General features: G+C 45.6%; 1 protein-coding gene across 3 annotated transcripts in view; it reads right to left on the reverse strand.

Annotated features, from left to right (window-relative positions):
- The window catches only part of INPP5A (inositol polyphosphate-5-phosphatase A), a 255586-nt gene that overhangs the window by 165127 nt on the left and 65404 nt on the right, over positions 1-25055 (reverse strand). For all 3 annotated transcript variants that reach the window (XM_075757562.1, XM_075757561.1, XM_075757560.1), the window contains exons 2-4: positions 23958-23999; positions 9158-9258; positions 7352-7439 (exon numbers count right to left, since the gene is read on the reverse strand). In XM_075757562.1, the coding sequence (XP_075613677.1) occupies positions 7352-7439; positions 9158-9231 (162 nt within the window). In that variant the 5' untranslated portion in view covers positions 9232-9258; positions 23958-23999. The remainder of the gene's footprint in view (positions 1-7351; positions 7440-9157; positions 9259-23957; positions 24000-25055) is intronic.

Below are 25055 nucleotides of genomic sequence, written 5' to 3' on the forward strand. Positions count from 1 at the left end.
ACCGGGGCGCGGCGAGGCGCGTACGGGAGTGAGAGTGAGAGTGTGAGTGAGAGTGAGAGTGAGAGTGAGAGTGAGAGTGTGTGTGTCCCGCGGGAGGGGGGGGGTGTGTGCGTGTGCGGGGGGGGTGCGTGTGCGTCCGCGGGGGCGTGCGGGGGGGTGTGTGTGTGTGTGTCCGTCCGCGGGGGGGTGCGGGTGCCCGTGTGTGTCCGTCCGCGGGGGGGTGCGGGTGTCCGTGTGTGTGTGTGTGTCCGTGTCCGCGGGGTGTGTGTGTGGGGGGGTGTGTGTGTGTGTCTGTGTGTCTGTGTCTGTGTGTCTGTGTGTGTCTGCGGGGTGCGTGTCCGTCCGTCCCCCGCCGGGCCGGCGCCGCGAGCGCAGAGCGGGGCTTGAGCTCCCCCTGCTGGGCATCCCGCGCTGCTGCGCCACGCGCCTCCGCTGCGCCGCCCCCTGGCGAACGGGGCCGAGCGGGCGTCGGGGCTGGGGGCCCCCGCCCTGCAATTCAATTATGTCTCTGTTCCTAAATCATCGCTTGTATTTAACAAAACTCTAAACTGCCACAGCTAATAAGCTCAGAAGAATCGGTGTACACCATTCATTTCTGGGAACAGGCCGATATTTTCTAAGACCCATTAATAACTATGACAGGATTTATGTACAAGATAAATTCAATCCAATTTCCTTTTTCAATTAATGGCCAATTATTCGAACTCAGCTCAACCAAAAATATTACTCAAATATCATTAATCTAACAAAAATTAACTTTACTATTCTCTCAGTAATGAGCAGATATAATCTTTAGGTAAAATAATGCACTTGACCAAAGCGTTGTCCGTCTGCATCCTTCGGGCCACCGCTCAGCGCTGGAGCCCCCCAGCAGTGCTAACTCAGGTTATTGTTATCATTCGGGACAACGACTTGAGCAAAGGTCCCCCCCCAGGTCTGACCGTAGGCCGCCCAATGCGCTGTCTAGCTTAGTTTGAGAGCCATTTCACAGCTAAAAAACTACTGGTACAGAGTGCACGGAGTCAAGTAACAACAATCAGGAAAAAAAAAAGAGCATGACCATTTCCTACACGTTACGGCAATACACGTACTCATTTACCTACTCCAAGAAAAAAATGCCTGTATTACTGCAGAATTTGAGCATTTCGCTTTTCTTATAGTGCTTATCCTCACTTTCTCTTTACTGCTGCCACCCGACCGGAGTGACCCCCACCAAGCCAGCACCAGGCGCTGCGCGGCCCAAGACCACCACCGCACCTCTGCAGCAGCCTGCTCCTGCCCGCTCCTGGGACAGCGATGCACCGCGTCGGTGCGGGGAGATGGGAGCCGGGTTGGATGGAAATACCCCGAATACGAGTGCACGGGGTGGGGGACGGGCAGGCAGCCCCAGGAACGAGCAGTTCCCCGCACAGCACCAAGGATTTGTGCCCCATTAAAGCGGAGGTGCAATGGCAGCCCCCGGTATTTTCTAGAGACCTGCTCATCAGCAGACCCACGCGTGCTCCCAACAGACCCATGCCTTGCTCTCTTCAGCAAGGCAAGCATCTCGGCCTCCGGAACCCAACCACAAGTTCGGCAGGAGAATAGGGCCTGTCAGAAAAATGGACTGTTATCTGCTGTATTCTCCATTAATTCTCTATCTTTGTCCATTTCCCAGGTGGTTATTTAAAGGAAGCTTCATTTCAGCAATTATCTCACAAAATTTGAACTTTGGAAGAAGGCAGCCATGTGAGCACAGCATCCTCTCGCCATTCCATTTATTTGTATTGCCAGTGCAAAATAATCTTTGCACTTTATGGCACCCGTGTTGTTTAAACACATCTTCCTAACATCGGAAACGCTAGTTTCAAAATGTATCTTTCTTTTTGTTTTTTAGTTTAAAAAAACCCCTACATGTAATGAACTAATTACAATGCCATACATCCTTTCTAGGAGGAGCAAGCTGAAAGTTCAGCACATCAAGTGTATAGTCCAACAGCACTTGTTTCATTACAAGGTTATCTATCAGGCTAAGCAAGCGGACAGATAATTGAGGATTCTGTTTATTTTTAAAATAAATCTATACTGTGCAGATGCTCCCACAGATCAGCTAGGTGCCGGACCACCACACAACTGCCATCACGCTCCCGAAAGGCTCGAGGCAGGAGCTGGTGACGAGCTTGCTCTCAGAGGGCTGGTTTGCCAGCAGTCCTCAGGATTCGACCGACTGCAGTAAAGATTCTCTCTCAACCTACTGAAACCAGAGTCAACACAGCACGTACGTTCTAAGCTACGCAGGGGTTTCTTCCGCCTTCTTTTAACAACGGACAAAGAAAAGAAAAAAGCGTTCACTAAGCAATATAAAAATCTTAATTGAATATTCCAGAAATCAATAAACACAGGGCAGCACACAGTGCCAGATCTAATTACAATTTAAAAAGTCACTGATTATACTGACATGTTTTCATATAAAAATAATTATGGATTTGATGAAAACATCAAATTATTTCTGGCTGCTATTCAGCTTCGGTATGAATGCTCTTATTCCAGAGTAAAAGCACCTTACTCACAATTAACTTAGGCTATTTAAGAAGTATCAAAAGGCGAAAGCTTGTCAAACTTAACTATTTTTGAGTAACTCTTCATATAGTAAAGCATCAAGATTTGTAATTTACCCCTTACATGAAATATACCAAGTACAGTAAAGTTAACAGAGAATGTAAATGCTAGGACCTTGGGAAAAGTGAATACAACCACAAAGACCTGCTTTTTGAATAGTGAAGTCCATTGGCTGTACTCACAAATAAATAAAACAATTGTATTTAATTTCTCAGCTTCTCAGACTTTTGCCTATTTCAGTCATCTTCTATCTGTCTTCTCTCTTCACTGATCACACATTCTCTAACAGAAACTAAGATCTACCTTCTAGATTACATTTTATACAACAAAAAAGTATCACGGTTTTAAACAGATTTACAGGAGGCTGAATTTTAAAAAAGCATTGTCAACCTGTTTGGAGATCTGAACATTTCTGACTAGCACACAAGTCAGTTTGTCCACACTAGTTTGCTATCAGTATTTCCAGTTGTAACTGGGACAGCATCAGAGCTGCCTGTTTGGTCAATCTGAAACTTCTGGGAAGCCATCGTTACGCTTGCAAAGGTTGTCACCCACAAGCCTCATTCATAACTGCTGTGAGCTCTTAACTCCGACGCTGTCATCTTCCCAGAGCTGATAAGCATTAGCTCTAATGTAGCAGCTTTCTGCTAGGAGATTAATGTTAAGATCATTTTTAAATTTTATAAAACTGTGCATCTCAAGCATGATACGAATTTCTCATCCATGTGCGTGCTGTCCCGCACTCCCTGTGAAACCTCTGCTGCAACGGCTCATAACGCTTGCCTTAATTAAAGCCGTGGGTCAAGACCCGCTGCCCAACTCTGACTCTTGCTCTCAACCCTTCCCGTAGCGGCTGTGCGGTGCCCCGAGACCTGCCAGGAGCTGCCGCAGGGTCTGACGCAGCCCCCCAGGCCATGCACTCCCTGCTCGTCCCGAGGGCTGGAGTTTTGGTTCATGCGTGTCCTTTAGCGGGTTTTGAGCGGCACAAATTCCAACGCAGCTTCATCCTTTCACCTACAGCAAAACAAACCCAACCAAACCAAACCACAGGTTCCTCCCTAGTCGCGACAGCCGCCCCCCTCTCTCCCCACAAATCCCAAACCTAAACCCAGTCTGTTTTACACCAGATTTAGTATACATGACCATAAGTGACACATGCCTGGTATTAAACTTTATTTGTGCCTGGGATGATGCCAAATGAACCATTTTGATCCTTAATACACAGTGAGTTATTAGAGTTTTTCAACCCAAATCACTCCACGGGAGATACCTCTTATCACATTGTTCTTTAATTTCACAACACTCGTGTAAAATGCACATCCTAGGCTGCCTTGAACCAGGAGAGAGGGGCTGCATGCTGAAGGGACAGGCTACTGAAAATACTGTCTCCAATCTGACTGTCAGTCCTAACGCAGCCAAGCTGAGTAACCGTGGGCAGCAAAATCTGATTTAGCTTCGCAGAAGCCGAGCCAAGGAGGGCCTTATGGAAGTGATGCCAAAACTGCTAGAAAAGGGGATATGAAAGCAGCAGGGGTAAAGGTTAGCCAAACTGCGACTACTTGGGCTTCTCCGTTTCTGAAGAAAATAGCATTATACAACAATATATGTGATAAATGTTTATATTTCAAAGACAGAGAGGTAATAATATAAAAATTACAAGGCTACCACCTGCTGCCAATTCCGTGCCTTAGAAGGGATGGAAAAAAGCCCACAGAAGTTAAAGAACTTTGCAATCAAACAGAACTAATGAGGAAACAGGGAGACGCATAACATTGTGTGAGCCAAACCACACTGGAGATAAGACTAAAACTTTACCCTAAATGGACATGCCACAGCAGTGAAATCCCTGGTCAGACAGTCATCCAATGCATGAGTTATATGCACACAAAGACTGAGCAGAAGAGCTGAAGAACTGCCAGTTCAAATCACATCTGTAAAAAATCATTTATATGAACCTTTGATTCATGACAGTAGTCTCAGGAACTACGCATGAGGACTGTCAGCACTAAGTGTCAAAAAGTAGACTATAAGAAGTCAAAAAATGGAAGAAGCTCAATATGAAGGTGCATCCTCTCTCCTTTCTAGGATTTCTGGCTTTGGTTCCAAGCCACTACTACTAAAAGTCTAACAAGGAAGGTACAAAATATTCCTCTAGCACACAGCATTTTCTCCCGATCATAGTAATACAAAGTGTAATTAAATCATTGCTCATCTTTTGTTTTTTCCCCTTGTCCACACTGAACTGATTCAGCTCTAAAAGGTTCTTACGGGTTGAAAGAATGGCAGACAGAAAACAAGCCAGAGACATCATTCTATGAGTCACCTCCATCTCTTCGTTATGCTTTTAAAAATTCTGATGCAAGAACTGGATGCCAGAACACCCATGCTGCCTTCACCGTGTCTGCACACGGTGACAAAGCCACCATCTTCCTTACCTACGCTTTCAAGGATCGCTCTCCTTGAGCTACAGCACTGCGATGGGAGCTCGTTTGTAGACTGTCCAACATAACCTCCAAATCCCTTCCAGAACGGCTCCTTCCCGGACAGGGAATCCCCTCTCAACTGGGGACACCTTACCAACGCACGCTGGCGCTACGCTCATCCGTATTTCCCAATTATTTTGTTGATTCTATCAGCAGTGCTTTTACCCTCACTGCCAGGTTACCAACACAGATGAGTGTACACCCGAAGAGATCTGAGGGCCCCCATGGAAAACGCCTTCCCTCCCGCGGTCCTCGCCCTTTGGGACCAACGGGGCCACCTCCCAGCTGCTCAACACCACCTTACTGGTACACATAGTGTTACTTACAACTAGCCTGTCACCTGCAGCTATGCCAAACACCTTTGCAAACCTGGTTTATACCTTTACAGTTACTAGTTCAACAGAGAGTAATTTAATCAAATAATAAAAACACATTTGGTTAGAGTACTTTCCATGGAAAATAATATTGGTACAAGCAGACTTTTTTTCCCCCTTTATTGAGTGAATATGTGGACAGAATTCCTTTTTCCAGGAAGATCTAGCTTTAGTAAATACAGGATGAGAAGGAAAAAGATACGCAAAGTAATATTTATGATGGGAGAGGGAGAATTACAAAGGTGGTTGGGGAGTACTGCAAGAAAACAGTGCCTAGAAAATAATGCTAGTATGTGAAACAAGAAACCACGTTATTTCTTGAACTAGGAACTCTTCAAAATGCAGAGTTCTTCACAGAGACACAAACAGCACACGCTCTACATCTAGGATTGCTATCGACCCCTTTAAGAGTCTTTTTATCCACTGTAGTGGCATCAAAAATAAATCTACCTCATGTTAAACAAAGTAACTTCAATACTATAAAGTATTGAGACCATCTTTAAAGAAAAAGATATAGAGATATTTTGTTATAGGTTGCATTAGACTTCTATACTGCGTTTCCCAAATTAAGATCAGAGATGATTATCCCTTTTTCCCATAATCTCAGAAAAGTCTAGGTTGGAACGGATCTCTGGAGACTATCTGGTCCGACTCCCTGCTGAAAGCAGATCAGGTTATGCAGAGCCCTGATAGCTCTTCTCACTGTATCAGGAGGTGCCGGCTGCAGGTCCACTACAGCCCTGCGACAGGACCCCTGCGGACTCTTCGTTAGCGAGCAGGTTTATCTGGATGCAGTTCTGAGCTATAGCAGACTCTAAAACACGCAATTCTGCCCTACTGCCTTTCATCTACCAGGGCTTTCTGGACATCTCCAGCATAAAGTTTCAACACTCCTGACACGAGATTTGTCCCATTAAGGCTCAGTAAAGCTGATAATCTTGTTTTTCTCTTCTTTGATGAGAAAGATAAAAAAATCCTGATATCTCTCCTCCAGGTCCAGGTTACCTGGACTCCTAGTCAGAGTCACTGAAAAATGAATAAATAAAAACCTTCCTGGGTTCTTATTCCCCCAGGTTATATGCTACCGAGCTGAGATTTGTGTCCGTGTTGCGGAGGTTGGTTTTCCCTTGTTTGAATCGCGTGTCCCAGCCACCCTGTGCCCGGGCTGCACCAGCTCACGTGCAGGGAGCCAAGCCCCAGGAGGCACCGGGCAGTACCCCGGGGGAAGGAAGCTGCTGTCCTGGAGAGAAGGGAGATGTCACTGATTCTCCTCTAAAGGACTGCTCCTTCTTGTACACTCTAGCAGTAATCACCAAAATAAACAGCAGACCTGTTTGCACATTGTGCAATCAAGGCAACGACAATCACTTCTGCTCTGCATAGAAGGCACGTGCTTTTACATTTCCCTAAACATCACTTGTGTACTAGTGGAAACTTGTGCTCTTCTCATGATCCCACAGGCGAGCGAGCCTGTGAATCAGCTCTAGAGACTCATAACACAAGTCTTGAACGCTTGCCAAGCCCTGTCGCCAGCTAATCAGGCTCCAGAGCTGGCACCACCTTGGACTGTCGGACAGTAACGCGTTTTCTTGAACGGAATGTAATTCTCATCCACCAAGAAGGTTAATTCTTAGAGGGAAAAAAGCCTTAGACAATCATTTTAAACAAAAGAAAAGACTTCCTGTGCGTTCTGACATTCTACTAATTTTAAATGGATGCACTTCTGCGAAATCAGCATTTACATGCCCTACAACGTAAACACCCTTAGAAAAGATGTGATCCTTACCATGATGGAGACAGCTCGCACCCCCACACCAATCAAAAAACCCCAAACAGTTTAACAGAAGGAATTCACTGAAATCTGCTGAAGTAAACTTGTGAAAGTAAGAAATTTACCGTAAAATGTTCCTGTGATTTATAGTTCTCATCCAGGTAAACTCGAGCTCTGTTGTAGTCTTTCATCGCATCGCTTGACAACAATTCTCTAAAGAGAAAGAAGAGATTGAAAGTTTAAAGGGGGATGCAAAGACATTATATTGCTTCAGCATTGCTCTCTGTGCTGTAACATCCCCAGTATCACCCAAAGGAACTACAGGCCTTCACCTCATTTTGGCGTGGATTTCAGGGACACAAGGTTCCTGTGGTAGAGCCACCTGCCTGCAAGCCTTGGAGCTGACACATCAGCTACGCTTTCAACACGAATCACGCAATTCTTCAGTGCCATTTGGACGCAGCTGCAAAGGGCTCAAGACTTGAAGACCCCAAAATTCTACGAAATTGGGCGATTCCTGCTAAAGGCCACGCGGCCTCAACTTTAGAGCTCTACTTTCCTGAGCCCTGTGCTGGCAGGCATAGTCGGCTCCCTGCGGGGCGACAGCAGCTTTTTGCCTCGATGGAGCCCCGGGGTCTCCAGCAGCAGCTTGGGCAGCCTCACCGGCGAGGGGGTGGTGAGGTGTACACGGTGCGGGGCTGCTCTCAGGCGGCTTTACGAAACCGGGTGCGTCTGCCGGGGGGCACGGGACGACGGGGCTCGCGACGCTCTGGTATTTGGATGAATTCCCGTGCAGCACGACGAGCCCCCGGCACGCCTGTCTGCTGAAAGCCCGGCACGCTTCTGCCGTGCCCCGCGACCCAGCGGGCCGCCCGCTCCGCGCCGGGACCGGGCTCCACCTTCGCAGAGCCCCGCGGGAGCGGGGGGACGGGGCGGCTGCCCGCGCCGAGCGGCGCTGCGGGCCCGCGCTCACCGGCAGAGGGCGCTGCCGGCCCGCCGCGGGTGGCCCCGCCCTCCCCGGCCCCAGGCGCGGGCTCGCGGCGCTGCGGCTGCCCGGGGCCTCCCGCAGCCCCCGGGGAGACCCCCTGGAGCCGGGGCGAGAACCGCAGGAAGGGCCGGCGGGGCCGCTCCCCGCGCCCGGGCAGGCAGGAGGCTCCAGCCCCGCCGCCTCCGCTCCGGAGCCAGGACCTTCACTTCCGTGCCTCGGTGTCCTGGATCCGCACGTCAAAGCTGCTGCTGCTGCTGCAGGTGTCCGCAGAGGAGTTCCTGCGCGCACACAGGCGATGCTAACGGAGATGTGGCACCAGCAGCTGCTGGGACCAACACACCAACACATTCCTGCGTGAGGCTCTTGCCCACCGAGAAACAGAAATAACTATTTCTTACTTCTCCAAACTCCGCGCATCACGTGTGCTGACGTTTCTGGCACGATTCCTCTTAACTTTTCGCCCTGGCTTGCGTTGTATATTTTTGTATGTCGGTTGTGCTTCGCTTACGCCTCCTCCGTTCCCCCTTCAGTCCAGCTGCCATGAGTTTCTCAGTGCCACCAGGTATTAAAATCGCCACGGGGACATATCCACCACAACTACCACCATACGCCATCCAAGTGCAGAGCCTCAATGTGCTTTCAAATGTGAAATTGCTTGATTACCAGGCACAGTAAGCTTCATCTCGGGGATGATACGAAAGGGAGATATATATTCCATATATTGCAGGATTATCTTGGCAGGATGCGGTGGGAGAAGACTTTTATTACTCTTCCCAATTTCTTAAATAATACACAGTGTAAACATTTGCCTCGTCACTTCCTTCTGCGAGGTCATATGGCATGCTGAACTTGAAAAATATTTTGAAGCTTATATATTTTACACATGTAATGACTTCTGCTTAGAATTATATACGTTATATATGGTAACTTTCCAGTTACTTACTTAACAAACTTGTCCACGTGAGACATGGAAGCTTCGTAGTTTTTTCCTCCAAATTCCTGACAGTGCAAAGCCATGAAGTGAGGCTTGTGTGCATGTACAACCTGAAACAAACAGACAAACAACTGTTAACACAGTTGCATCCACAACTGTTTTCATACAGCATAGATGAGACAACTCCAGGTGTGTTATTTCTGAAAGGAGGACTATCAGCTGGTACCGGAGAAGCAGCTGGCAGGACAGCAATAAGCAATAGGGGGAGCACCGTTTGTTACGCACGTAAGAGACATTACTCATAATACACAACTATTACCTCAAATATCTTTAGCTAATATTTTCTTTTTTAAACTATGAATTACTTGCTCCCTAGGCATTTAAAGCAAATATATGACCTCTTCCAACTCACCTCAAAGAGGGCCTAACACTATTAAGATAATCAAAACATCTCCTTGTCCAGGAGTTGGAAGCGTTCAAACACCTGAATTAATTTGTTAAGTGGTTGAGGTTTTTCCCCCACTTCTACAAAATATCTCAAATTAGCTCATGACAGAATGCTGATTAGCTGTCACATTTCATATTTTTATTTATGGAGTATCTTATTTACAGAAGTATTTAAATAACACACACACTGTGGTATATATACACACGTATCTAATACAGGAGGCACGTAAATCCATCACGTTGATTTCAAGTGCTAGTTTTGTATAATGCAAGTATCTCAAAGACTAAAGAGTCAGCACTAGGATGCAATTATCATACTGAAGAACCTAGAACATATGGTGGTTTTGGTCATGCACCAAATCAAATATACAGTATTTATAAGTTTGCTGCTGTATTAAACACACATTCAATATTATTTCGTCCCAGTAAGTTTTCTCTGCGTTAACTATATTCAGCATTGCAAACAACACATCTCCAATGTCTCTGTGTTGATACTGAGTCTCTACAACTTGCATTTCATGTCTTACTATCTTGTGAATTAACGGACACAAGCTACAGAACTATTTCAATTTTTTTAAAGGTAACAGTCTGAAATAATCAAGTACGTGCTGGTGGAAACATAGAGGGTAAATAACGCATTCAAAATCTGAAATACGAGTCACTGTTGGTTCTGACTCAGTGGCACTCGGCGGTCCCAGCCAGCGCAAAGGCCGCGTTGTCCGCACAGCCATTCGGAGGAAGAAGAATGGCCTGGTTTCCACAAGCTGCTTCAACCAGAGTAACAAATTGACTCCTCTCTGCGGGCTGTGGGGCCGGCAGGTTCAGGGCTCTGTGCCGCGCGGGGGCCGCAGCATCCTCCCCTGTTCTTGTCCTGGGGATGGGTGGCAGACAGATGTGCAGGAGATGGGCATGATTACCGTGCAAATTTCTAACCTCAACACCCTGCAATGAAGAGTGACTGAAGAAGTAACAGGGAGAGCTCTCCTTTCATACTCGTTTTTTTTGCTGCTGGTACTCTGAAACTCTGAAAAGGGAAAGACGCAATAAACCTTCGCAGTTATGCTTTTACTGATGTAAATCAATAGTGACTAACCTTACTGTAAAAAGGTCTTTACAAATGTTTCTTTCAAACCACGGTAAAAAAAATTATCACCTGAACTGATGACAGGGTGCAAAATTCCTCATTCCTGACCATGCAAATAATCTCGTTAGAAAATCAACCTCAAAGGCAATGAATTAAAGATTAGCAAAATCTGAAATGCAGCAGCTTTCCATTGCGCAAAAGGCAAACAGTAATCCATCCCTGCTTTTAACTGCCACCTTCTCATGACAGCAACATAGCCCGTCAGCTCAGGGAAGCGCAGTGGAAGGGACTGGCAGCAAGCCTGTCCACGACCCGCGAGCACCGGCGGGTGATGCTGCCCATCTCTGCTTGAAGGGCTACTGGGAGCACGTGCCCCCCGTGCCCGACAGGACGAGCCAACGGTGGGCTCTGCCCACGGGCTGGTGGCACGCCACTTCTGAGGGACGTCCCTGGGACACGGCTGCCCATCAGAGCCTGGAGCGGCCGTCCCAGACGCGAGGTGGTCACGGCTCACGGGAGCGTGGCCGGCAGGAGGGAGCCTGGGTCCAGCGGCCGGGGAGGGTCGGTCGGACAGCCAGCGAGCCCAGCGCAGACCGGGCAAGGGGAAGCCTGGAAGCTGTTCATGAACACCAACGCCGACGGGAATACGGTGTACTACTACTTACAGATCACACGGTAAATTCAGTGAATTACAGCATTTCTAATCTAAGCTAGGTTAGACTTGCAAAAAGGAGGTAACGGCCGCTGGTTTCTGAGTGATTTCACACAAGTCACTTCCTCCTCTACCTCAGCTTCCCCATCATCGAAACAGATCTTGACACCGACCTGCTCAGTGAAGCATTTTGAGGTAAGCGACTGACACGTGTTACTATACAAAGGAAAAAAGTAAATACTCCCTCCCACATACACGTTTGTGGATCTTTCTGCACTTCAGTTAGCTCATTGATGCCGGTTTCTGCATAACTATGGTATGTAGCAATCTTGCTTTAGAAACAGGCCATCATCGGTAAGGACTGAGGACAAGCTAGAGCAGAACCCAATGGAAAGTGCAACTGAAAAAAATAAACAGTAAGTGGACTACAGAACAGACGGCTAAAAAAATACCCTGGAACCCAAGAAACTGCACCCAACTGGGACATGCACATACTTTTCCTTTGGTATATATTTGATATAACTATAAAAGCTTACATTAATACTAGCTGATTTTATAGATTTACAAACAACTAAGAAAAATACCCCTGTCAGTAAAGCTTTCCAAGTATCTTGTCCAACACCAACACGGCACTGAACAGGACATGTATCTAAAGCGGTTTTGAATATACAAAAAGTGGGTTTTGGCTCCAGCTACCAACATTCAAGAGAGAGGTTTCAACTTCCAAAAGGTCTAAATGTCTCATTTTCAGTGACAGCTGTTAAACAGGAACTTAAGAGCCTCACTAAGCCATGGAAACCAAAGTCCAAGACGAACTTCTCTACATTTAAAGGTGTTCAACTCTAACAAACCGTGGGCGGTGGGATGGGTACTCGAGCGGCTTCCCTGGGTGCCATGACTGGCACGGCCACGCAGCGCAGGCTGCGGTGCACGCCGTCCTGCCCAAGGCGCAGGGGAGGCTCTGCGCACGCAGGCACAGCACGGGGGGCAACATGGCAGCGTGGGAACAAGTGTCCCCGTACAGATGCCCCTTTCTTCCCACGGATAACGTGCTGTTGAAGCAGCTAGGCTAGGGAGCAAGCTGCACTTCACAGCAGCGTCGTGAGCCTCTAGCTGCGCAAGCTGCGACCATGGTGGTCTCCCATCAGCCTACACCACTGCCAGTACTCGCTGTCTGCGGAGGCCAACGTTTCCACTATGCTGATGATCTTGCAGTGTGATGTGTCGAATTTACGATTACTGTAAGAAACACACTGTCCTGCAGAACACCAGCCGTTTATGTATGGAACGGAAGGTGAGACATCCAAAAGCAGGAGGGCAGCGCTGCCTTAAGGGACCACCTGCAGCCTGCAGAGTCTGTTAGTGACAAACTCCTAATCAAGCACCTTTATGAAGTTTAACTGGTTGGTTCATTTTCTTCACTACTTTGGAGGTAAATATTAACTGAACACAGCCTGTGAAGCTGAACTTCGTCACAGAGCTCATTTGTGGTCCGTCCCTAAACAACACGCAGTCCCAACTCTCCACGTGCTTTATTGCTCCAAATCAGTTTTGGCTTCCAAGTCCTGATCTTATCTACTCGGATAGCTTTATGGAATTACCATAATTAGAAAACAGTTGTAACTATTCTTGTAAAGCAAACATATCCAAACTCTTACTGTTTCAAAGCAACACATCCAGTAACTGCTTAGTGCAAACACAGCAAAAATGTGCTGGCACATAGCGTTATTAACTGCTACAACAGTTTGCTTCATTAAAGATCTCTTCTTTCACAGCTAATAAAACTAATAAACTGGTAAGACAAAAGTAAATGGTTTCAAATAGGATCTAGGCATAAGCTATTGCACATTTACGAATGATGAGTAACAGGGAGCCTTGAACCTGGAGTCCTGCCTTGAGACAACACTGGAGAACAACTTCACTGTGCTACAGCAGATGCAACAGAAAACATTTCCAGACTGTAAGCTGGACACAGGTTTTTTGTTTGCATTCAAATCCTTGACAGCTTGAAATCACAGCAGGTATTAAAAAATAATAAAGAAAAATAATGCCATTTATTAATGAGGAAACAGCACTGGCTTAACAGCAGTGAGAGGCCTTCATGGCATTCCTTGCAGCTTAAACCACAAAAACATACCTGAATATTAGTTACATCCTCTCATATAATAAATACCCTCCAACTAAAAGCAAACTGGCTCTGCTTCATTACCTTTTACTAGTTTTCTACTGTTATGAAAGAACAAACAGTACATAATAATGAGTAATGAACACTTCAGAGTTGAAAACTCAGAGTTGCCAGAAGTTAAAGATCATATACAAGATCACGTAAACACTATATTTGCATCTACAGTAGCACAATGTTTTTACAAAGTTGGGCATTACTCTCAATTTCTGGATACACAAATATGGGTAAAGGCAGCCATGATTAGAAGCTGGTTTTTGGGATAGGGGTAATTGAGCAGTGAAGCACAAGAGGCAGAGGACCGCAGGGAGAGAACGAGCAGAGGGAAGGGGATTCACCGCTGCCATGCCAGCGCGGGTCTGCCCTCACCCCGCGGCAGGATGGTGCTGGGCACGTTGCGCCGGGTGCTTTCCCAGGGAACCATTACTCTAATAGTCTTCACATGGTAAGTGAAGCAACCCCTGGCATCTGATCTACAGAAGGGAGAAGCGTTCCCCCCACGCCTGCAAGTCAGAGCTGTGCTTTGGGGGCATAAAGTCATTACGTAAGGACAGAAACGCTTGTGTGGAGGGGTTACTGCTGTGTGACCTCAACGCACATCTGAGTATCCACACTGAACATCACCTCTGGTACGTTACCATACCACACTGTGACCACAGCCGAGAAAGTCAGCGTCTAGCAATTGCTACTTACATTTTAACTAACTTTAATTTAAAATTACATTTTAACGTAATTTAATGGTATGCAGTAAACGAAGGATAGGAGAGACTGGCTTGCAATTGTTTATCAGGTATGCACAGCAGCGTAACTCCACGACTGGCGTTTTGAGCTCTTTACTGTTAATGGTACTGAGGGTCATTCTAAGTTATTCCTTAAGGGTTTTTTCTTAAAGCCTTAGAAGTAACACAGGACCACTAGCACCAGCCGGGTAAGCAGCTTTGCACTCTTCCCTATTACTCCATCACTTGAGTTACTGGAGAAGATGGGTCCCCTCAGGGTGGGGGTGACACCCCCGAGGTGCTCCCAGACCTGCACCCATGGCAGGGCTCCGCCGTAGCCACAGGTCGGGGCTCCCCCCGTCCAGCCACCCAGCATCCTCGCCCCTGCTGACAGGGGTTTTGCATCCCGTCCCGGTGCCACTCCTTCCCCGGCTTGGCCACCGTCTCTGGGGCGAGCTCCTGGGTCTGCCTGCTGCCCGTGCAGCCTCTCCTACTCTGAAGCCTGCAGGAAGCACAGCTTTGTAAAGAAACTGTTGCTACCAGCATGTACGGACACTTATTTTTCAAATCAGAAATGAATAATTTTCTAAGTCTCATTTACAGAATAAGGAAATTTTTTTTTTTCGGAGGATTCCTCCAAAACTCAGATGAGGCATGTACATGGAAATTTTCAGCTTAAGCAGGCTGATTTTTTTTTTTTTAACAAAGTGTTTGTGACAGAGAACAGTAAGAAAAGTTGAATAAGGGAAAACATGTTTCCAAATACAGATTGTGTATTAATGCACACTATAGAAAAAGGAACCAACACACAGACAGAGGGATTTACCCGGAGTGCACACTGCAAAATATGAAGCTCTGACTAATCTTCCCCGAACAGCCGCTTGCCATGCCTCTGTTCCCCAAGGACGTGGCACCTATGTCGTGGTGCAGGGATGTACAGCTGCAGGGAGGCAGGGAGCGGGCTCCGGGGAGCACGCCGCTCATCACCATCTCCCCGCTTCAGCGGGAGAAGGGCTCTGCTCCGCGGGGACGGGTGGGAGCTACTGTCCTCGCTGCGGGGCGCTGAGACGGTGTGCCAAGTCACGGCTCGGTGCTGTAAGGAACGAGCAGAGGGAGGTGGCGAGCGCCAGAGACCCGTTTTCTGCTGGCGGCAGGCGCAGGATGCCGCAAGTTTCCGTGATGTCAGGGCCGGGCTGGCTGTCGGCCGCCTGGCACCCAGCGCAGGCGCGTCCCCCCGGGCAGCTCGGCCATGCTCGAGCCTGCCCGCTGGAGCGGGGATCGCTCCCCAAAACCATCTGCAGAGAGGCTTCAGCTTCAAGAAACATGCTACAGCCCCGCACGCGTACGCCGTGCGGCACAGGCGGGCACTTCTGCCCTCTTTTCAGGCTACGGATTCAAACAACCCACCCACCCCAAACAACCCTATCTGAGGAAAAAGCACCCGTCTGAAAGAGGCCCAAGATCTAAACTCGCAAAGGTTGCTGGGGTCTGTAACAGAGCGTTTCAGTTAATCACCCTGTCTAGTTAAACAAACAGGATTAAGTCCACTAAAATAATTAATGACCAAACTTTCTGAGTCGCTGGGGTTTTTGTGTTTTGTTTTTTTTATTCTTCCTTCTTTAAAAAGGGTAATACAGAAAGTTTCCATGCAGCAACACCAAGATGACCTTTAGCTTTCAGGTAAACTTTTAACTTTTGTATTACTACAAATAAGGGCTCTAAATACTCTCAAACACATTAAGCAACATGGAAACTCCACTAGGGAAAAAAAACCTCTCTGCCTCCACACTTTCATCTGAAATGACCATTTGCCATGAATGCTTAAGAAAAAAAAAAATCATTACTCAAATTAGTAAGTATTTTCAATAGCTCCCAAACTCCTCCCACCCCAAACGCTAGGCCCAATGCAGCTGAAGTACAAGGTATGAGGAAGGAGGTGGCGAAAAGAAAAAGGAAAAAACCCTAAGTAAATCAATCAATCAATCAGGAAAAGTCCTTTCTGTGTGCCCCTATGGCCCTCCCTTGCAAACAGTTCCTTGGATGCTCTTGAAGCTTCTTGTTTCCCTGTATTTTTTTCTGCGAACTGACATTAAGGCTGTGAGCCTGGGTACTGAGCACTTTACACAACTGGAACAATAATCTGATTTGCATATTCTGTGAATACTCTATCATTTGCATAACATCTAGTTCATCAAATCACTCAATTTCTTGTTAAGCACTAAACTCTTCCCCATCACACACAAACTGCTCCAAACCACTATCCTCACAATCTGTTTTCACTCTCCTCCAACAGCCACTTTCCCTCGTTTCCAAGGCATGGTTCTGGGGTAAGAGAATTTTTACTGAAAAGACGATGGGAGTCTAAACTAAAATATATGATTCGAATTACCAGTAACTATTCACAGTAAAGAGACGAGGCATAACTGCCAGCATTAGGCCTTCACTGAATTCTGCCTCCCTATATAGAGTTTTTCATGCCCCCCGTTTGCTGCGATTTCCGACATGGTAACATGTACATGGTACAACATTCTTGCTTACAAGACTTTTTCCTTTATCTTGATTCCAGTGGATTGTTTTCAACTGCAAATTCTATTTTCTGTTTTGAACATGACAAACTAGAGCAAACTCTGCAGACCTTGGGATTTTGCAACATCCTTCCCCCATGATGCCTGCTTCCACTTCTAACAAGCGCACAGATTTTGCCGCTGGGAGTCGCACAGCGTTGCGTGGAGGATGATGTGCAAGAGTGCAAAGCACAAGACAGCACCTTGCTGCGCCGCCCGGTTCCTCCTGCAGTGCTCGGGCTGATACCAGGGATAGTTACACCACAGCAGGCAGATGAGTTTCTTATCCACGGACTGGTTTTGCTGCACATACCGTTCATTTAGCATTGCCTTGGCAAAGCCAGGCTGGCACAACCGCCTCAGGGTGTCCTTCCAGAGCCGCTGGGCAACATCGGGAACCATCCCGCTCGCCTTCACAACACACTTTCCCGTTGCTACTGCTCCACAAACCAACCAAAGCGTGCGACGTGCTAAGCTGTCCCAGAACACACTGACAGCTTTGTGTCTTTTTACACTGTTCCCACACGATCGATGCAGGTCCAGGTCACAACCCGAGCGCCAGACGTGAACAGCTGACACCTCTGGCCGGGCCACTGCTTCCTGCACCAACAAAAGACAGCCACCCCCCCAGCAGAGACACTCCTGACAGACAAACTGTCTTCTCCTCTTAATCACCTCTGTGTGATATTTAGGTGATTTTCAGCAAAACAATTGCCTGTTGTTTGTCCTCCCTCCCTAAACTATCTATCTTTTGTCATAGATATTTTACCCCATTACAGTATTTCCTATCTTCAGGGACATTTATCTTTCAACCATAGGTTAAAAAAAAAAAAAAAAAAAAAGACAGAACAGAAGCTAAGAAAAGAAAAAATAGTCTCTTGTAAAACCACTTAAGACATAATTCCCACCCCCTCCAAAAATTTTTGTGGCCTAGAGCCTATTCTGACCAGCCAGTTACAGGGGCTGCCACAAGCATTCAACTGAACAAAAGCTGACTGCTTCATATATTACCTATCTGCAAAATGTGACTGTCTTATTACTTGGGTCTAAAACTAAACAAATCACAGCCAGCAAATCCATAGCATTTAAAATAACTGACTATGCTACCATAGAGATTATCAAGATTCTTAAACGTTATGAACAAGAAAGCTGGAGAGGGGCTGGTGCCAAGGGCAGGGAGTGACAGGCCAAGGGGAATGGCCTGAAGCTGCAGGAGGGCAGACGGAGATGGGATGGGAGGCAGAAATCCTTCCCTGTGAGGGTGCTGAGGCCCTGGCAGAGGTTGCCCAGAGAAGCTGTGGCTGCCCCTGGCTCCCTGGCAGTGTTCAAGGCCAGGTTGGATGGGGCTTTGGGCAACCTGGGCTAGTGGAGGGTGTCCCTGCCCATGGCAGGGGTGGCACTGGATGGGCTGGGAGGTCCCTGCCCACCCACACCAGGCTGGGATTCTGTGAATAAATTGTTTAATGAAACAGACAATTTAAAGCTTTTATAAATATTACTAAAAAAGACAAATATGCTGGCAGAAAACAATGAATTGTTTAGTTATCACATGGGTAGGGTGGTTAATGGCTTTAAGGGCATTACAAATAAAGTTTCGGTGATACACCCGCACTGATAGCCTGACTATTGCAAATGAGACAACAATTATGTTAAAAGTCTGTGACTGTAGTCCATCTCAGAAAATTGTGCTCCCTATTTAACATCAATTCCACCTGTACCACACGAAAAGTTGTCCTAAATCACCTTTTTCTTTTGACCACATTCAAAGCAAAGCAGTTGACCTATTTTTAGGTGTGAAGTCACAGACACCACCTAAGATTTCACTATGACAGAGGACTCTCTGCCTTCTCAAACACAAGCACGCCTTCTTTCAAGCTAACACAGTTTCAAAGTGAGCTGTGACCAACAACTGGAAAGGGACTTTGAGAGTAAAGCTCAGAGAGAATCACCAAACTTAGACCAAACAGAGCCTAAGCACACCTATCAAAAGGCTCTAATAACGTTTTAATACCACGTGCAACCCGTCGGACCCACACAGAGATACCAACCCTCCCTCTACGGGGACAGCCATCACAACAACAGACTCGGTCCTGAAAGCCACATGCATGGGATCCTGCCCAGGTGCCCAAGGCCCCACTGTGCCGCCTCCTGCGCGGGTGTCCGCTCGCTTTCCCGAGGGGCGGAGAGGAGCCAGTGGTCTCGTTTGTCAAAACAAACACACGGCCGATGTGGCGGTGCTGGGGGCAGCTCATGCCAGGGCAGCCCGCTGCTCCCCCCGTGGCAGTGGCATCGGTCTGTACCTCGCCCAGCCGAGATGGTCCGGCTTCAGCCTTTTAACCACGCCGCGGGACACCTGGCATGTTTGTGCGGCTTCGCTGGGCACAGGCTTACACTCACCGTACTCCACTTTATGTATAAAGTTCTAATTATTACAAATTGATATATATTCATCTATGGCAGCAGTACCACACGCAGGAAAAAGTAGATTTCTGTAATGTCTACAGCTACTGATGGGTATTTAATCATTTCCATAATCTGAATGGCTTCCTTGCACAAAGAAGAAAGACTGCAACAATGAAAAAAGAAATTAAGAAGTAATTTAATCTGTTATTGCAAGCTCTAACCTAGCCCCCGCCCCCAAGTCAAAGCACGTTTTAGATAGCACGTAAGTATAACCACTCACCGTCCCCTCCAACTCCAAGCTTCACAAGTAAAGAAGCGACTTCTCAGCTGGCAGCCAGCTCACCGAGCGCTGCTTCTGTCCCGCAGGCGCAGAGCGGAGCAGAGCTGTGCCTGCCCTACGCAGAGCTAAGGCCGGGCAGCAGGAGCCCGGTATAGGGCCCTTCTCGGCCTCCTCAGCAGCACTTTCCCGTTCTTCACCAAAAGCGCGGGGTTCTCCAGCACAAAGGAGGTCCCTCAACTTTCAAGGCTTCACAGTCCTAAATTAAGCTGCAAAGGAGCTGCCAGCTCTGGTTCAGCTTCCCGTGGTCCCGCCGCCCCCCGACTGTGCCGCAGCAGAACGCCCCGTCTGCCCACCCCACCGTGGGGATGGCAGGAGCAGGGGGGTTCAGGTTCAGCGAGGCGGGCTGGGAACAGGCGCGGGATGAAAACCCCCTGACCAGCAGTCTCTGTTGGGAGCCAACTTTCAAAGCACTACAGATCCAGGAGAGATACTCCTGGCCACCTTATTCATCTTTCCAAATTAAAAAAATTAGTTCATTGATGCTAACTCAAGATGCAATAATATGCAAAATTCAATTATAGCTATAGAAGGAAAAAAAAATTAAAAATTTCACTGGACCAATTCTCAAATCGCAGTATTTCAAGATGGCAAATTCCTGAAGCTTAGCTTTTGGAGATGAATTAAACAAAATCCCCCACTTTCCTATAGGACTGGTATTTTTCTGGCTTCATAGAGGAAAGCTGAAAACACAAATTCAAGGAATTCTAGAGCCAGAGCACACAAATCACAAATTCAGATGCTCTGTGCTCCTTCTGAAGTGTATCACTATTTGACAATACATGCTCAGAAAAATCTACACTTTCAAATAATCACCACCTGAACCTGCACCAAACCAGAGGCAGAATGCTCGGGGAGGTTAAATCTCTCCTTGAAGTTGCCATCACACGAGCACACGTATCCTTCACACACTACTTTTGGGAAAAAGGAGGAAGATGGGAGAACAGAGCGCTGACATATGTTTCTTCTTGCTTTATAGGTAATTTAAAATATGCTAACTTTAAAGTTAACTTTGTGATCCACAGAAAATAAGGAACATGGCACTCCTCAACCATTTGGTGAAGGTTTTTGGCAATATTTGGTTTAATTAGATGAGGTACTTTGATCAGTTTGTTAAGCATTCACAGACAGGCGGATGGATGTTTCAGCAGCCTGTTTTTGTTCCTAAAGCATCTCACTACTAGAGCACTACCAGAAATGCTGACTTTCTTTTTCTGTTTCTTTTTTGCAAAAGCTAGTTGGCTTCAAGCCTTCTTGTTTATCTACATGTAATGAGAATACAATATCTATGGCGTATCTCATAAGCGAAAGTGCTAACGAAGCCCCAAAATGAATACCGTGTATTCACCCAAATGGAAAAAGCAGAGCAGTGAGGCGAAAAAGCTTCACTATAAATTTAGTGATGGGAAACAAGCAAGTTTCTGAGATCCAGGCCACTCTTTCCTCCTAGGAGCCTGTTGTCGGCAGCGTGTCAAGGGCACCATCTATTCCCGTGCTACATGACATGCCTGGGAAAGGCTCCACCGCCACCTCCTCTGGGGAGCATGCCAAAAGCCAATACCTATAAATATCCAGAACTGAGTTCAGTTCGACTCTTCCTTCATCTTGTTTTGTATTTCCCAGGGAGGGAGGGTGTGGGGAATAGCAAATAATAGTGAACTGGTAGAAAATTACCCAGTATTTGATCGCTAAATCCATCTTAAACTACAGAGCTGTCACCCAAAACACAGGCTCCACTTTTACAAGACTGGATACCAATGAATGCCAGGAAAACAGATCAGACAGAACAACATCTCTCAGCTGTACCGACTGTGTTGTCAACAAAAGCCATCAAATACTATGCTACTTTATTGGTTGCTACATCTTAAGCTGTCATTAAAAACATCCCTGAAAGCTTATTTAAAATATTTTTTCCTTTTTGTATTTCTTGGACAAACTGTTTAATTTAACAGCGTTAGATCTTCCATATTTTTCATGTTAATAATGTAGGATATTTGTAGATCAATGGCAGAAGTTTCAAAATTTTAGCATGTGACATTTGAATGTTATTTTAGTTCTCCATACGCTACCACATTCTCAGAAATGCATACAGTATATCATCAATGATAATACATAAATTAAGCGACTTGTATTTAGCTATCATAGCAACTAAAATCCCTCACTTTAATTTACTGGAACTCAACAACAAGCCCCAAAAATGCTCCTTCATTGATATGTTCTTTGACATCAATTCAAAGACATGTTTCCATTATAGGTTTAATTTCTAGAAACATTTTAAACTTAAGAGCGGTGATTGTGCTTCCTTTTTTGCGGAGATTATTTTGACTGCTTACAAAAGGACTTCATCCTCAGAAGTTATGCAAACAGTATTGACACAACTATATATGCAAATTGAATTCCTCAGAAGAATGGAAAAAAATTGTGGTCTGTGGTTTATCTCGGTTTCGAGTTTACGAAGAAGTATTAAGAATCATTTCCAGTACTTCTGGTGAACTTCAGTTCACAGAGGTTTTCAACAAAGCTGCCGAATTGAAATGAAACAAAAATTCTGGAGTTGTACATTTGCTAGGTTGCTACGTAGCCCAGCATCAGGACGGTGCAGTGCTGCTTTTGGTACAAGCAAATTAGTCTCTTCCCTAAGGAGCTTTTTATAAAGTTTTATTCCACTTCCTACCGTGTTTGTGAACACGGTGTAAACAGTCATCCTGCTGCACACACTGCAGAGAGGAAGAAGGGTTCAAGGCTGCTGAACAGCACTGTTCCTCAAAACATGCTGAGGACCGCCTGTCTGTTACCGCTGATGAGCAAGAACAGCAACTTTCTTTTTTTTTCCCTCCTGTTTTTTCCTCTTTCTTTTAAATATGGCTTTCTCAGATTGCAGATATGGAGGGCAGATGTAGCAAAACCACTGCAGCTGAGGGATGGGTTCAGATCTACTTTAGTCACACTTTAGCTGGTCCGGACCTCGCACTGGGCTGGCCACATGGGAGTGTTAATGAATCGTTTTCTTCCTCTGTTGAACTTTGTATACACAATATTCACTGGACCAAAGACAGAGCACGTCCAGTTATATGCTAGTTGTCTCTGCTCTAGGACACCAGCAGCTTATTCTTTTCCCCTCCTTTTCCTGTTTTCCACAAACTATCTGGAGGCATTTCCGTAGTGCTCACCCCACTTTAGTAACAAGTGAACACGTAAGGAGTCTCCTTGATAAAGATGCATAAATAAGTAATGTGATGCTGAAAAACATGCAGTGATATTTTAAAAAAAAAAAAAAAAAAAAAAAAAGGTGTCTCTAATTAAATGTACTTTGTATTTTCATAGGAAGAGTCTTTCCTGGAGAGGTGGAGAAGGTTTAAATCAGAATTAGCTGAGAAAGCCTGAACAGTTTGAGCATCATGTAATCAATCAAGATAGAAGAAAAATAAACAGAGGAATCTTTTGTGAAGTTGGCAGTCAGTGAGGAATATAAGAGTGACTACTGCACCACAGATTTTTGCAAATCCATTAAACTTTCCAGAAAAAGCTAACTGCAGTATTTTACAGCATTGCAATAAAGGTCATAGGCTGCACCAGTAACCTGAACAGATAAATAATTACAGGACTTTTTCAGTTACAAAATAGCAAAAGATAAAATATTGCCGATAAAGTGAAACTGTTTACAGAAAAAATTAAAACTTGAAGAGCAGACCTATTGTTGCTTTAATCATTTTGTATAGGAGATGAAAAATGCAGAAAGGAATCTCAGAATCGATCCATTCTGGCAGATGCGATATGAGCCATCACAGCGAAATGGCACTGGCACTGCTTAGCAGGGATGACACCTTTGTGTTCCACCACTGCTCGTTTCCTACTGCGCATTTACATGTTTCTGCATGAACTCAGCAAGTTAAGCAAGTCTCTACTGCAACAACACAATGCGTTAGAGTGGCTTTTTTAAGCTTAAAAAAACCACACCTGAAGTTTACAACACGTTCAGTCTCAATATTTTCACATTGCCTAAACAAGAAAATTTTCAAGAAACAGCATAGCTGCAGTGATCTATTGCAAACCAACATCAGAAATTGTTAGCTTTCAATATAAACATAAACTGGACTTCCCAAGAGATTTTTTAAATAGATTACTCAAATATATTTCTTACTCAGGAGACTTACAAGACCATTTCATGCCAAACTAAAGTCACTTCTATAAAACATCAAACCTTTATTTAGGCAGAGAATTTTCAATGAGAACAAATTATGTTAATACGCTGAACTTTGGTAATCATTACTTAGAAATCCAGAGACATACTTTTTAGAACTGGTTTTGACTATAAAATAGTTAGTGACTTCAACTTCACAAAGCAAAAGATCTTTACATTATTAATTAAGCCAATAAGCAAACATGCATAGAACTCCATGAGAAAGTAAGTTTTACCTTACCTGATAAAATTCCCGAAGCCAATTCTTCTGCAAATTTTCTGGCTGAAAAACAAAACACAAAATTTAATTAAGAATAAGAGTAATGTATTTTTATAATAATATCCTGATACTTATTGCTTTCCTCAGTACATGCAAGTGCGGAGTTTTTTCCCCCGCAATTAAAGGAAAAAGTACAAACGTGAGGATGTTCCCCCTCAAGCGCCAATGGACAGACCTCTCCTTTTTGTTTCCAAGTCCCCTCTTCTCAGGTTTTCACTAAAAAGGTCCATTTTGTATACGACTGCACAACATTCGTACACATACAAGACCAAGCAATTAAATCAACAGACTTGACACATATTGAAATACGTGCTTTTAAAAGTACCATTCATTGGCTGGACATCAAAAACTTTATGTGAGCTGCTGATACCCAGCTCTTGCAATCTGAAATCCAAGTTACATGGATTTTCTTCTAACGAGTTGGCTCAGAGGGACGACCGTGCTTTTGCAGGATGCTCGAGCACGTTAGAGCTCCCGTCAAGGACAAACTGCGTTTCAGGATTGCTACAGAACTGATGAAAACTGAAAAGGCAAAAATGTAGCGAGTACAAAGCTCTGTCTTTTCAGAAACATAGCCCACCCTAGATACAACTATGGAGGGGAAATGACTGATTTTCACATATTAAATGTACAGCTACAAGAGAAACATTTGTTGAGTTTTATCTTTAACAGCAAGACTTCTGGGTAATTTTTACATCATAGTGGGGAATAAAACCCCAGATCGGACTGTTCTCTCACAGAAACCGCAGGAACGTACAGTGTCTGTGGCAGGCAGGTGAACGCATTGAACTGAAAAGCAGAGAGATGCCTCAGCATCCTCCCTTCAGTAACAGTTATGACACCAGCTGCCTGGAGGAAAATACATAGGCATGAAACGTCTGTTCTGCTCTATTTTCCCATCAAGTGTGTTATTTTCAAATATTTGGATACGACATTAAACTTACTAATTTATATCGACTGCTTGTTGCATGAAGATTTGCCCATAAGTGGCTATAAAGATTTCTAAATGGTCAAAAAAAAAATTTTTTTTTTTGTCTACAAGTCTATAAAAGTCATCTG

This window comes from Balearica regulorum, chromosome 7 (assembly GCF_011004875.1).
Source record: "Balearica regulorum gibbericeps isolate bBalReg1 chromosome 7, bBalReg1.pri, whole genome shotgun sequence".
Lineage (NCBI taxonomy): Eukaryota > Metazoa > Chordata > Aves > Gruiformes > Gruidae > Balearica > Balearica regulorum.